The sequence below is a fragment of the Fundulus heteroclitus genome, unplaced genomic scaffold (assembly GCF_011125445.2).
Source record: "Fundulus heteroclitus isolate FHET01 unplaced genomic scaffold, MU-UCD_Fhet_4.1 scaffold_54, whole genome shotgun sequence".
Lineage (NCBI taxonomy): Eukaryota > Metazoa > Chordata > Actinopteri > Cyprinodontiformes > Fundulidae > Fundulus > Fundulus heteroclitus.
Window position 1 is genome coordinate 1,095,798 of NW_023396967.1, and position 15,252 is coordinate 1,111,049.

Genomic DNA, 15,252 nt, shown 5'->3' on the forward strand with positions numbered 1-15,252 from the left:
GACTCACAGCGATGCTGAATAGTGAAATCCTTTTTTATCTTTATCTTTTAGCACACGTCCGTTACATTTTGGAGCCGAGAGGGTGATGGTGCAACGCCCCCACTTTACTGTGGGCATGATATTCTCTTTATTATGCTCAGTGTTGTTTTTGTGTCAAAGATATCGCAGCGCTTTGGGTGGTCAGCATGACTGGAAAAGCGCTATAAAAGTTCAGTCCATTTACATTTTAAAGATATCTTTTCGAATTGTTACCCAAAACAGCAGGTTAGGCTTCATCAGAGCACAACACCCATAAGGTTTTGGGAGATTTTCGTCAGAACTGGGTGTTTTCTTTCTTTTTAATTATTATTATCTCATTTTTGTTTTTTTACATAGAGAAAGCTGGTATTTTTAGCTTTTGAGAGCCACTGTAAGCTTTGACGTTCCTCCGTGAAAGCTTACCACAAACACATCTAGCCCAGCTTGCGAGCCTCTTCTACTGAAGTCATTTATTTTGAAGGCATCGACCTCACTTCCGGAAGCGCTTTGCAGTTCCACTATAAACCTAAGTAACTTTTCCTCGGCATTTAGCCTCTTCCAAGATGCAGAGCTTTCTCTGGAACCTTAACCAGAAGTTACAGTAAGAACAAGTTCCTGGTTCTTTTCATTCAGCTATTCCACAGCATGTCAGCAAACACAAAAGATAAGAAAAAAACAAACATAAAACCATATGGAGGAGGAAATTAAGATTGATGTTGACTGTTTCACTGTGAGTCCATCTGATTAACTTTAAAAATCTTGTTTTTAAGTCTTATTGTACAAAGATATATATAAAAAGAAGAACAAACAAACAAACAAGGTTGATGTTTTATTCTGAAAACTACAAAGCTCTAAACGACAAGCCTTCAAATCAGCGTGGGATCGTGTGATTAATGATCAAAGAACAAGAAATATTCATGACAAAAGTTATCCATTTACATTAGAAGATTTCTCAAAGACGTTTCCTGCTCTATTATAGCATTACAAAAACAGAACAGCTACAAGGATAGAGGATGTGATCATATTTGGCAAAAAATCCACACCCCTCTGTCAGAGGGAACAGTCGCTTTGAGCTCTGGCACACAAAACATTATGCTTCTTCAGGTATTTCAAGTAACCGAGATCACTGTTACGCCCTGTTAATGGTAAGATTGAGGAAAACACCCACACACACACACACACACACACACGCACACAAATAAGCTGCGATAGAGCAATAAGGGCTTTTTGCAGAGGATGCATACAGCACACGCTTAAAAACGCAACAGAGAAACAAAAAAAAACAAAAAAAACGACAGTATGTACATCCCTGAAATAAACAGCATGGATAAAACTTGACATTCTGTGTGCTAATGTGGGTTAGCATAGTGCTCGGGTTTAGTTCTTCACTGTCACCAGTCTGGCTGGCTGATTTAAAAACAACGCCGGCTTAAAATTCATCATAATCCATCGGAATCTCTCATGTTGTCTTAAAAAAGAAAAAAAAAAAAAAATTCATTATTCTATCAAAATAGTATTCAATAGGTCTGATGGCTTTGCATCTCGGGAACATTTCATCTGACACGACATAATACTTCATGTGTTAATGGTGGCTGAAATACGGTCAAAGAGCGGGCAGCTACGTACACAATATCAGAACGTTTCTAAGGGGAGATACCTTATGGGGCAACGTGAGGAAAGCTCTCTCGGGTTGATTTTTTTTTTTGTCTGTACACAACCGGTTGATATTTACAGCGCGTTTATTAAACCTGTCTGTGATCACAGCTTCGGTGAGGTCCTGGCTTTCGTCCCGTCTCTGCCCCGCAGCTGCCGCAAGCAGTGGAGTCGTTTGGCGTCGGCTAACGAACCACCCGTACAATCAAACGCTAAGTGCGGTTTAAAACTCGTAATCCTTTTCGGCCATGTCGATCGCCCAGGCAAACTTTTCCCTCTGGGTCTTGTTGTAGATCTTCTCGATTGGAACGTCCCACTTCTTGCACCTGGACAGGAGGGAAGATGGACGAGTGAGGCACCAAAATATGAGCGGCAGAATGTGAATAACCTGTCGTGAGGGAAGGGGGGGAGATTGCTGGAAAGGCGGTTTGTAAATCTTCGTCAATGAAGAGACATAGAATTAAAAAAAGTTGTATTTCAACGCGACTGCCATGTTTGTAACAGTCTCCAGAAGTGACTGAAGTTCTTTTTGCTGAATAAAAGATGTGATTTCGCTCAGTTTCTGTCAGTTTTGGTTCAGATGATATGAAATACCAGTATAATGTTAACGGTGCCATCTAAAGAATGCTATAAACACAGTGAAATACTTCTGCAAATCATATTTAAGAATTTTAGATGCTTGCAGTTTTATTCTCATTTCTGAGGACATAGTAACTTTTAAAGACCTTTCACGAGTTTTCCCATGTTATAATCAAACTTAATCCATCCAACATTAATACCTGCTGGTCCTTGCAGTGTTGTGGAGGGGTGGGAGGGGTGATTGTTTAGTGAAAGGGAGGCTAAATAAATCCTGGACAAGTGGCCAGTCCATTACAGGTATCAACCTGACTGGCTGTGAATCTAAAAATCGCTTGTCTTCTACAACTTTAAGCCTGTTAAATTTACAAAAAAATTTAAAATGGAGCCGTCATAATATGGGCTGGAACCGAATGCAGGTAAGAGGATGGATATATCAGAGCTGACTTGTAGAAAAGAGAAGCAAAACTACAAGTACTGGAGGCGATATGAAGGAAACTGAAAGCAAAGCAGCCCGAATACATGAGGGCACAACGGTAACGGGCTGGCGATGGAAACTGAAAGTGAGAGAAACCAACAGGCATATAAAATAAGGAGGTTGATTAGTGGAACCACAACCAGGCCATTTATTCAGTCAATAACAACAATAAATGGCAGCTGTGAGGAAAGTTGATTAATGGCACAGAGGTGGAAAAATATTGCAAGAAGACATACCCGGTGAGGACTGAATGAACAGAACTTAAACTAAAGACAATGAAACCGGAGCTAAATATCATAAACACCGGGATAACTTAACACACAGGAACCAGAACCCAGAACCCAGGCAAGTCAATAGGACCGTGACACATGTATCTGTTCCACTATGGACTACCTTGTGTCAACCTATTACATAAGAACTTCTTAGCAGAATATTGCTTTTGTTTAAATCTTCCTATTATCAAAACCATTGTAAATTCCCTATTGAACTAATTTAATGGGGAGAAGTGGAACGGTACAGACGGCTAACCAACTAACCTGTACACTGCAAAAAGGGAACTAAAAGTAAGTAAAATTTTCTAGAAATTAGTCTATTTTTCATTGATTTGAGCAGGTAAATAAGACTATTTGCCAGTGGGATTTGTAGTTCTACCCCTAAAATAAGATAATTAGACATTCTGCACTTGAAAAATGATGATGGAGATGAATTGTTCCTACTTTAAGTGCAAAAATCTTATTCCATTGGCAAATAATCTTATTTACCTGCTCAAATCAAGAAGTAATGTACTCATTTCAAGAAACATTTACTTAATTTTAGTTCCCTTTTTGCAGTGTAAACTAGTCCGTCTTCTTCCTTTTTCTCCTTTTCCCCCCCATTGTCACAGGTCCTACATTGTGCACCCGGTTTCCATGCGCCACCCTATTGGAAGGAACCCCATCCATCACGCCGACGCATTGTGCCTGAGTACAAGGTTCTCCATAAATAGCTGTGGGGCATCGTTTAGGGCGGGCGGGCCGCCGTTCCCCCCTTGTCCGAGGCACTCTGCCACACGGACAGCTCCTCGCGAACTTCCCACATGGAGGAAGGAGAGCTGTTTGGGGACGCTCCCTGGCTCTCAGAAACAAACCCCATTGTTCCTGCCGCTCACACGCTTTTTTCTTCCTCTCATTTTCCTCCTGCAGCCATTGGCTTTTTTGCCTCTGCTGCTCCTTTTCCTACAATGCGAGGCCGTTTCCTGCCCTTTTGTCACCGAGGTAGATGCGCGGCCCTCGCGCAGCTGGCCCAGCGGAGGCGAGCGGCCCGCTACCCAAACGTCACAGCTTTGCAACCGCAAAAAAAGGAAGAAAGGCATCGAAAGGGGAAGAAAGCGGTGCAATACATACCAAGCGACAGAGATGCGTGGATCCAGGTAGTTGAGCTTGGAGGTGCCCAGAGCAATCTGCTTGTTCTCCTCTCTGTCCGTGGCTTGTACCTGGAGCTTCATGAGCTGCTCCTCTATCCTCTGTACAGCTTTACGCTTCACCTCGACGGCCCTGAGAGGGAGACGACACAGGCGGAGAGAAAGATAGCGCATGAGTTAAGTCTGAGACTGAGCTAGATCAAGAAATCAAAGCGCGCACCGTGAGATAATTTAACTGCAGAGATTAAAAATGTGCCTCCATTCTGGCCCACAAAGGGACAGGGCATTAGGACAGCAATAGATCAAACACTTTGCTGACAGTTAACAGCTCTCAGGCGCTCTTACTTTTTGCTCTTTTCGTCATGTGAAGCCTTGTGATCGGCCTTGGCGGCCTTCAGCTGCTTCCTGGCTGCAGACAGCTGCTTTTGTTTCTCGTCGATCTGCGATCACAAACACAAGGTGGATGAAGGAATAAATCTAGAAGGGACCTCATTCAAAAAAAAAAAAAAAGAAAAAAGATTATTAAACTGGGTTTTTAACTTTCGAAAAAAGGGGGAAAAAAATGCTTAAGGAGGGCTTTTAAAGCCAAAAGGAAGTTTACTTTGGTCTGAAGGTTCTGCATGGACTTCTCAAACGTTTTAGGGGGAGCTCTCTGGTGGTTGCACAGAATGGCGACCGCTCGGTTAGCGCGGTTGTATGACAGGATCTTGGCCGGGATGCTGTCCTCAGCTGCGAAACCCAACGACAGAAAGGGATAAAAGAGGAAGTGGCAAAGGCACGCAACCCAACGCGGTCAGTTTGACTGAATGAAACGAAATCCACTCACGGGAGGTGAGTTCCTTGAGCTGCTGCTGCAGGGTGATGGAGGCGTTGTAGGTACGAAACACTTTGGCTGTTAGTCCATCCATCAGCTCCTGTAAGTGCTTATTCAGGATGGAAGTCTACAGGAAACACAGAAAAAAAAAGAGAGAAGGATATACAAAATACTTTTTACTTTCGTAAATGTGGACAGATCTATCTCAGGAGCAGATGCTGGTGCTTTTCTTACATTCAATCTGTCAAAGAGGTCATCCTCCGGCTGCTTGTTCTCCAGGAACAGCTGAAGGTTTTTAAAAACCTGATGAGACAAACAAAGTTCCAATAAGCATGAGATTTAATAGTTTCACCCCCCCTCCAAAATAAATGTTTAAATAAATCCTTCAAAGCTCTTTTGTTTAACAGAAAAAGTAGCCATGTATTTTGATATAGCGGGAAGTGAACGATCTGCTGAAAGCTAAAGACAAAGTGTGAGGCCTCCGTGGCAGAGCCGATGTAAAAACATTATATAGATCTACAAAAGAAACAGTTTTCCACACATCCTTCTCTCTCCCTTCCCCCCGGAGGGATGATTTTTGTTGCTCACCCGCTTCTCCACGGGGATCTTGTTGTAGTAGCGGATGGAGTCTTTCCCCAAAAAGTCAAACTCCACCACGTACTCCTGCTCGTCCATCTTGGGGTACAGTTTGATGTGCTCCACCCTCAGCGAGCAGCAGCCGACCGTGTCCGCCGTCTCGCCCTCCTCCTTTTCGTTACCTGCCCTCAGAGCCAGCTGTGGTGGGGGTGGGACACTCGGTTTATTGTTTTGACTCGGTTTGACTCAGAGAGAGCGATTAAGGAGGGGGTTTTTACTCGCCTTGTCGATGAAATACAACGCGACGGCTCTCTGTCGGATCCTCATCTCTTTTGACTTCCAGTCGTCTCTGTACTGAGCACGGAGCCGATCCACGCACTTCTTCAAACGCCTGGCGGTCTCGTATTTCTGCCAGTCCTTCTCCCCCTGCACAAACACACACACACACACACGCATATTTCCTTTAATCGATGCAAAACTATTAAAAAGAGGCTAATGAACACATGAAGCTGTGAGAAAAAGCAAGCACCTTGATCCTCGAGCTGGGGTTCAACATGATGTACTTGATGGAGCCCTGGATGTTCTCCGTCCAGGATACCAACCACGTCACCTTGTTGTCGTGGCGGACCTCCTTCCACTTCGTCCCTGGGGGAGGTTTGGGCTGCTTGGAGTCCCTGCGGGAACAAAAGGCCGCTTTACCGAAAACAAATGGGTGCAAAACATCTTGAAAAAGAAATCCGGGTGTGTAATGGACTAATTCCACCAAAACTGCTATTTTATCTCACGCCAAAAAAAAGTTAATTCTCACCTATTACAGAAAGACGAAGGTTTTCTTTTTTTTTTTTTTTATCAGACACTGACTTTATGACACCGTAGTGCTGAGATTATATCCGGCATGTGAGGGTCAACACGTCCTCCCTGAGTTGGGTAATTGTTTGCGCAGATATGGCTTTCTTATGCAGTGGGAATACCTCTGACACACTGCCAGCAGCGAATGTGTGTGTGTGTGTGTGTGTGTGTATGTGTGTGTATACATCTCATCCTGTACATGCACTCCTTTCCCTGTGTGGCAACTAATTGCTGCAAATTTAGAAAGTCCCACTAATATAACCCCTAAGATAAATTAAGCATCACGTCCGCAGTCTATAAATGACTGGCAGCAGTGGCAGCAAGACAGTAAAAAGATGAAGGATAAGATAAAGAATGAAGATGATTAAAACAGGGAGGCCGGATGATACACAAGTGTGACTTCTGTTCCTAAATAAGAACTTCTCCAAACTGACCACAGGCTCGCATTCATCTGAACCTGCAAGGTTCTCTTCATGTAATTTCATGTGAATGTATTGAAGATGGTTTGACGGGGCCACCTTGTGGTTTCCTTCAGAACTAGACACTTTCGGACTTTTTGGCACTCTCTAAGAGTCCTGCTGCACTCAAAAAAAGAGAAAAATCCCTAAATTAACATTCATAAAAACAGAATTTTGTTTGTAAGAGTCCCCCCTCCCAAAAAAAAAAAAAAACACAGAAAAAATGACACCATCTTCCATCTAAACTATGTGAAAATGTTTTATTATTTATGCAACCTTTCTTTCTTTAACCGGGATTTCAACATTTCTTTTTCAATGTAGACCTGACTTTAAACGAATGGATGTTACCAGGCGGAAATAAAAAAATATTACGTGAACTTCAACAGACATGAACAAAATAAACAAGTATAATTAAGTCAGCTTTATTTATAAAAGTCTTTAAATAGCTTTTAAACCTCCCCCAAAAATAAAAGTATTAAGCTTTGGTGTTGCTCTGAAGACTATTCTATGAGAAAGGTGCAAAACAGGATAGCCCAGTTCTACTAAATCCAGAAGTAACTGTGCGTACGAACAATACGTATAAATAATGTCACTATAGTCCACAAAAGAACAAATTTTTTCCCTAAGTGATAAATTAGGCATAATTAATTCCTCTAATTAAATAACAAGAGCCAACTTAAGTCTTCAGATTTGTTTTTACTACAACATCTACATTTACAAATTCCCAAACATCTGTAAAACGATGCTCTCTCAATAAGGCCTCCCGCTCGGGTAGAAATATACCATTACTCTAAACCTTACAGTGATGCTTGCAGCATCTAAACGGGGGTTTGGATGTCGACAGTCGGCCTCAGAGTAGAGTCTACTAAGCAGGAGATGGCCTTGTCTGCATGAAGGTGCACTGAAGCTGGAGAAATATTCTTCCCCAACATGAAAAAAAAAACTAGAAACCAAAACAGGGTCTTAAATCGAGACTTGGCTCCCTTCAAAACCTTAAGATAACGTAAAAATGTGAACGTAGAATAGATGTCTTTATGAAGATGATGTCTAAACATTCGCTGTCTTTTTGAAAGAGGATTGTGCCAGCCAGGTGCGGCTCTATGGCTGGAGGACGGGGCATACCATGTGGATATTTACTGAGGGATAGATAAGTCACTGCACTGCATTGTAACGCATTTGTGCGCGTAAAAAGAAAAGCAATTAGAACCCCTACTTGCTACAGTTGATGATGATGTCTTCGGGTCTGATGCGGCGTTTCAGCATTCCCATCTTTGGATGGTCGCCTCTTCCCCGGAACAGGCCCGGCGGCTCGATGCGGAAGTTTCCGATCCTTTCCTTGTGATTGTCCATGATGCAGAAACCGTACTCCTGGAGGATCCGCTCGTTCTCCTCTTTGATTTTCTGAGAAAGGGGTTTCAAAAACACGATGAGGCGCTCTGCAACGCTCTCAGGGCGGACAGCATCCACGTAAACGAATCCCGACCTGTTTCTCCTCCTTGGACATCTGTTTGCGAGCCTCCGATTGGGCCTTGAAGTATTCACTCATTTCTCTGAAGTCACACTTGTTCAGATCAGTGATTACGGACTTCTCCTCTGATGTCATTTCCTACAAGACAAGAAAAAAATCCATAAAGCATTCACTGATTGCTTTTTTTCTGAGCTTTGGATCACTTTGAATGTGAGTTCTCCCCACCTTCCTCCAGTCCTTATAGAAGTTCTTCCTAAAGATGTCTTTAGTCGTGTACTCGTGATCTAACATCTTGGCAAAGAATGTGGCGACTTCCTCGGCAGGAGCGCTAAGTTTCATCGGCTTACCTAAAAATAAAATTTAAAAAAAAGAGAGAAACATTGCAGCCTTGAGGGAAAAAAAAGAAGCCCTTGTAACTTGTAAGGCTAATTTTAAAGGTGATACGCTCACCGTCGTAGTAAAATTTGACTTTGTCCGGCAACGGCTCATAAGATGGAGCAAAAACTGGACCCTTATGTTCAAGGAAGCGCCATTTGGAGCCATCGGTGTATCTCTCCTCCTCCCACCTGAAAACACAAGCCATAAGAGAAGAAAAAAAAAAAAAGTCAGCTGGGCAGTAGCTGTAACTTAATCAGGAAAAGGACACTTTGAGCATATTACCATTTCCATTTCTCCTCCTCCTGTTTTTTGGCTTTCTTTCCCTCTGTTGCTTTCTTGTCTTTCGTCTTCTTTTTGTGCTTAGCGTCCTGAACGGGAATGACGTGAAACCAAGTTAGCGCTGTTTAATGCGAGGCTTTGTCAACGCGGGTCAACAACGCACGTTAACTTAAAATACCTCGTCCTCCTCGTCATCTTCATATTCGTGTTTCCTCTTCTTGGCCTTCTTATCGTGTTCCACCTTGACTTTCTTCGGCTTGTATTCGAACCTGTGGACGACTGCCGCTTTAACAGAGCTCGTATTTAACTGCGGCTACAAGAGTTTTCATCATGTTTGAACAACACGTACTCTTCGTCGTCATCCCTCTCACGTTTGGTGGCCTTGTTGTGTTTGGGAGAGGGGTAGAAACCGTTGTCATCTTCCGGCTCGCTCTTAATGGCAGCGGGGCTTCTCTCTCTGGGTCGCACGGTTAAACGGCATATTTGTAAAGGAAACAAAAACGAAAATTTAGAGATACGACGCTAAACTGACGAGTTGGACTTGCTCCTTTTAGATCAGATGCGTAACAGTAAAACAACACCGTGTACCTCACATATCCGTTTTCCTTCTCCTTTTTAGGCCTGTCAGACTGAGATGACAGGATCTGTATATAAAAACAAAGAACTACTTAAGCTGAAGTTGATTAAAAAAAGTTGTAGTTTGTTCTTAAAATAACTCTTTTTTTAATTCCACTTCAATTCCATCATAATTCAATAATCCCAAAGGAAGGCGTGTATACCAGTGCTACATCCTCAATACATAATATGCACCAATACTTAAAGTAACCAGTTCCACGTCTAGGCTGCTGATTTTCCCACAGAAATGGATTACAGCATCTTGTCTGCTCGCATCATTCGGGACAGAGAGTTGTGGGAGTCGGGGACATCATCCTGCAGCCATGTCTACGTTATCGACACGTCTATGTTGTCACGTCTAGACATTTTGTTTTGTGATGCAGAAAATCTCTGGAAAGCAGTCGAAATTCTAGTATAGCGCCAGCCACTGTGGCAAGCTTGTCAAAATAGCTTTGTTATATTCTGTACAATTTATATCATTTTAAATTTTATTTTTCTTTCTCTTTTTAATACTTGAAAACAACCCACTTTTTATTCCGGTGTATTTCTGCTAACCTTTTCATTTTTTTGGCAACGACATAAGTAACCGCAGTAGCCTTTTGGCGAGCTAACGAGACGACATGGTGGAGCAGGAGCAAGGAGGGTGGAGAGGAAGAGGAAGTTTAAATTATCTCTTCCCTAAATCTGAAACAGGGACACGAGCTCTCTTGAAATTAAGATGGATGCGCTTGAAGAGCTGTCAAAGACCCAACCGGAGTGTAAGGATTGCAGCATTGTGTGTTTCGCTGAGACGTGGATGCAGGCTCACACGTCCCTGACTCCCACAATTCCCTGTCCCAGATTATAGGAGCGGAAAAGATGTTGTAATCCACGGCGTTCTGCGGTGAATTATCAAGCCAGCAGCCGAGACGTTGAACTGTTAGTTAACCAAAGATAATTCATATTGTCCATATTGTGCATTGAGGGTGAACATGACTGCCATCTTAGTAAGGATCTAGTCTTCCTTTGGGATTATCTCATTGTTTTTGAACTGGAGTTAAATCATTAAATGAACACATTTTATTTTAAGAAAAAAAATGCAACCAACATTACGTACAACTAAAACAATTCATAAAAAAAATTATTTTAGGTATATAATTTCATAGTACAAAAGGGAGGAAGGACAAATGGCTGGATGGACAGACTGAAAAACAAACAGATAGGTAATACAGCAAACAGATGGTTGGATGAATGCAGCCATGCTCTGTTTTGTCCTCCCGTACCTATCCAGACCTGGAAAATGCTTGGATCAGATTACATAGTTGTCCAAACTGCAAAAAGAAAAGTAATTTCAGCTCACCACGACAGACACCAAGAGACAATCGACAACAAACCTTGTCCTCTCTCTTCTTCTCTTTGTCTTTGTGTTTTTCTCTGTGCTTCTCTGAGCTGCCATCACCGTGCCTCGGCTTCTCTTTGTCTTTGTGTTTTCTCTCAGAGTACTCCTTATGCTCGCTGGAGCCACAGAGGTGACGGAGTTCAAGAGCAAGAGGGCAGAGAGAGCATGTCAGCGGCAAAAGAACCAACCGGCACTGACATCAACTTCTTTAAAAAAAAGTATACATCTCTTTTTTAACACAAGGTGCCTAAGTTCATCATCTTTGCTGTTATGAGCCCAGCCCTTTTTCTCCAAAAGCAAACCCTAACAGATGTTCTGCAGAAGGTAGAAAATACACATGCTCTGCAGATGTCATCCATGTGGCTGGCTTGGATGCACTAGATGGGTTTTCTTAGTTTTTAAATGAAACTTGCAGCATTCTCTGTAATATCTGTGGACAGAATCTGTGAAAATCTGAGCATTGTCCTTGAGTCACATTGTAAAACAAGCTATGTAAAAAAAAAAAAAAAAAAAGAAAATCCATCATGTGGCTGTGGACAAATGTAAAGCATCAAACACAGATTCATGTGCCGTCTTAAGCTCCAGAGAGAATAAAAAAAAAAATTACCTGTTGCTGTGCTTTATTTTCTCTCTTTCCTTGTCTTTCTTGTGATCTTTGTGTTTGTGTTCCTTCTCTTTGTGCTTGTCTTTATGTTTGTGAGAGTCTGCGACAAAACGAAGAGAGTCCTTTGGAGTCAATCATTAAAAACAACCGGCATATATAGTATTGAAATTAGTTGATACGTCTGAGAATTAATGTTTTAGTTATTTTAAAAAAAAAGATATGGACAATTTAGAGTTTGTTTGGTGAGAAACCACTGCTGTAAGGACAAGCTCAGGAAATAAAAAGCTCTCCCCCAGGACGGCATAATTCACATACATCCTCCACAATTATTGCCACCTCTGATAAAGATTTGTAGATGGTATTAAAATTAAATCACTTTTACTGAGGGAGCATAATCCCACCAAAAATGTTTTTAGAAAAATGATTTTCAATTATGTAAATTTTATAAGAGGAGATGAAAAAATGACAATAATTAACAATAACAAAATGCAGAAATGAGGGCGTGCTGCGATGCTGCAGGGGTAGTGAGCACGACCCATGTATGGAGACCTTAGTCATCGACGCGGTTTGATTGCTGCATGTCTTTCCCCCTCTCTCATACCCCCTTTCCTGTCAGCCTATTTTGAAAAAATTAGCCACTGATGCTACAAAAACAACAAAAAAACAGATAAGTATATAAACAAAAAAAAGGAAATTGTTGCAATTAAAAATTCCCAGTGCAACAATTAGTTGCATGCCTAACCATTTTTATAAACTGAATGTAACAGAGGCAAATTTTTAAAATGTATACTTTTTAAATTAAAGAGAGTGTCTAGGGACATTTATTAATTATAGAAATATATTCATAAACAAAGACAAGAAGTATAGATAGGACAAACTACAGAGCCCCATTTGCCTTGGACACTCTTTAAAATGGGAAAGACAAGAAAACATTGTGTTTACGCAAAGTTGATGTGCATTGTTGAGTTATAAGTTAGAAAATTTTTATAATATAGCTACTCATCTAAACTTGCTCTGTGTGTAATAGGAGTGAGAATTTAAAAGTTTGAAATAACCATGACTGTAACACACAACGCTGGAGGAGAAACAAAATTTTTTCACACTCAAAGTGAGGAGACAGGTTTAGTAAAAAAAAAAAAAATCTCCAAAGCTCACTGTTAGCAAGCTGCAGCAATCACAGCATCAGGGTCACTGAGTCTTTGTAACAGCAATCCATTTTTTTTCTTCAGACTTTTGCTCAGATCTTTATCAGAGTGACAATAATTAAAAAAGAAAAAACAACACACAAAAAAAACAGTAGATGCACTTGAAACTATTTTAAATGGGATAAAGCTGTGATCTATAAGGGTTTGGAAAGATAACACAACCTCTATTACATTGTAATCAGCAAAAAAAAAAAAAAAAAAAAACCTCACTGGATACAATGAGACCAGAAAGTGGGTTAAAGTTTAAAGGAAAGCATCACTATTCACCAGAAAAAATTTTAATGGCACTTAAAAGAGAAAAGAAACTCTTCACTTTTAAAGTGTCATGAGGATTTGTTATTGGATTTAAAATAGCATGATCTTTCAATAATTGTGGGCAACTTTCTTTAGTTTGGTTTTAAGTTTCTGACCCCCCCCCCCCCCAGTGTATTTTCTGTTGGGGGGCTGCAGGTAAAAAGGCTCTAGGGCAGAGATGGAGGCAGAGATGGAGGCTAGAGCGGGGCGGAGGTGCGATCAGCGCCCCGCTCTAGCCTCCATATCACGGCGGACAGCTGGCTCGCCGAGCGGCGCCCTGGATGCTACACACAGAAAAGAAAATGGCGCAGAGACTAAGTCCTCAACCCCAATTCCAGCACTTTCGGCTCCAAATTTCAGCACGATTGCACCCGCATATCATCGAACGAAGGCATGCAAAATAAACCCGAAGCCGGCCTCTTTCGGAATAGCCTCTTAGTTCGGAAATCCGAGGGCGCTAAATGCACATTTCAGACCCTCTTTTTGAACAATAGCCGCAAGAGAGTGGAGGAGAAGGGACTTAGTCTCTGGGACGCCATTTCTGTCCTTTAAAAACTAACAGTAGCCAGGTACCAACGGTTACGTTTAGAAACTATTCGGTATGGATAAAAAAATAATAATCATCGGAAAAGGACCTACCATATCCTTTAGATCCAGAGTTGACCTGGAAATCGGGAGGAAAAACATTTGTATTATTTCAATTTTAAAAACGCCGGTAGCTTCGGCTGTTCAAGTTACAACTGCAACCTGGAGATACGTTACTGTATAAAAATGAAAATTAAAAAAATAAAATAAAAATAAAATACGCCAACAACCTGCACAACTGGAGGGCTCTCTCCCGAGACTAGTTGCTATCCAGTTTACAGAGTTAGCTAACATTTATTTCCAGTTATTTCATATCGTGACGGTTATTACTCTTATGACAGTAGTGTTGATCTGAAACTACCGAGAGAGAAAACAAAAAAAAACAAAACGTCGACTATTAAGCGAGAGCTACCTGAGAGTCTCCGCGTCCATGGTCCCCACTCATTGCCAGGTTGCTTTTGTTTAGAAAGCAGCTGAAGTTGCTCCTGAGAGGACGATAGTTCAGGATGCGATGTTCAGGGAACCCTCACTGACAGCCTGGAATGGAGTCCCAACGTTGGCCGACTGCGCATGCTCAGTGCAACAGAGAACTCTCTCCTTGTATAAACATCTAAGCAGGCTGGCATTTATTACTACAGCCATAACCTTGGTAATAAACATGTCAGGCGTTGGACTGGAAACTTCCCAGCTTCTTCATGGCATCGATAAGGTTTCCCTTAACCTGATCGATCGACAATCCAAAGCTGGGTCAGGACCTCACTGAGGGTTAGAAAAGGCTCAGATCGGTGTCAAATATGGAAATAAGTGGAGGTCATAATATTTATTAATCCGAGAGAAAACATGTTAAAACAGATCGAATAAAACATTTAATTAAATGCCTTAATGGCCTTACACGACAAAAAATAATTTAAAATAAGCTAAAAATTACCTCATGTTTAGTTTATGAAGATTTAATTGGGTTTTACTTAAAAATATTCCGATACATTTTTTCATAATAAAGTGATTACCATAAGATTTTTATTCAGATTCTCCATTTGTCAATAGTTATTTTGTGATTCAGAATTTTATTTAAGATATTCAAAAAAAAAAAATCTAATTTTCAAACCCACAGTGATGATCCGCAAAGTATATTACTACTTTGTAATAACAAAACGTACCAAAGTTAATTGGTTTACTTTAAACACAATGGGATCTAACAATAATCATAAAACAGGATTTTGGTCCATAGGTGTTGCTGGTTATTTAATGTTCCATATATTCTGTCAATGTTCAACTAGCTTTTATCAGGGGTGCAAGTGTCTGCCACTGTTAATCTACAGGTGGGCAGCTGAAAGGTTTGGGAGCCACTGACCTAAACATTTACATATACAGACAATATAATCAGGAGCAACGCATCTATATTACAGTAGGAGTTCAACTGCTTTCTTCTCGTTCTGAAGAGACAGCTGGATGGAGTATAACACATGAGGATAAGGACGCTTTGATGGCTTTGCTGTGATGAGGGGCTTGCAGCGGAAAGGTATACCTTTCCATTTACAGGTCTATTTAAGATTCCTGGCAGACCTGGGAACTCACTAAACTGACTTTTGTTTCTGGCCTAGGAACTTTTTGGACTCCCCCAGAAT

At 41.3% G+C, this 15,252-nt stretch overlaps 1 protein-coding gene across 1 annotated transcript; it reads right to left on the reverse strand.

Annotated features, from left to right (window-relative positions):
* Window positions 1-1,489: 1,489 nt before the first annotated feature.
* top1 (DNA topoisomerase I) lies at window positions 1,490-14,284 on the reverse strand. Its single transcript, XM_012862296.3, has 21 exons — window positions 14,040-14,284; window positions 13,682-13,706; window positions 11,547-11,643; window positions 10,935-11,055; window positions 9,535-9,590; window positions 9,296-9,403; window positions 9,125-9,215; window positions 8,950-9,035; window positions 8,740-8,855; window positions 8,515-8,636; window positions 8,305-8,427; window positions 8,035-8,222; window positions 6,044-6,188; window positions 5,797-5,940; window positions 5,527-5,712; window positions 5,173-5,241; window positions 4,951-5,065; window positions 4,726-4,853; window positions 4,470-4,564; window positions 4,108-4,257; window positions 1,490-1,997 (listed from the first exon to the last, which is right to left on the reverse strand). Exons 1-21 carry the CDS (start codon window positions 14,070-14,072, stop codon window positions 1,895-1,897), a joined length of 2,301 nt encoding a protein of 766 aa, XP_012717750.2. The 5' UTR covers window positions 14,073-14,284; the 3' UTR covers window positions 1,490-1,894.
* Window positions 14,285-15,252: the final 968 nt, after the last annotated feature.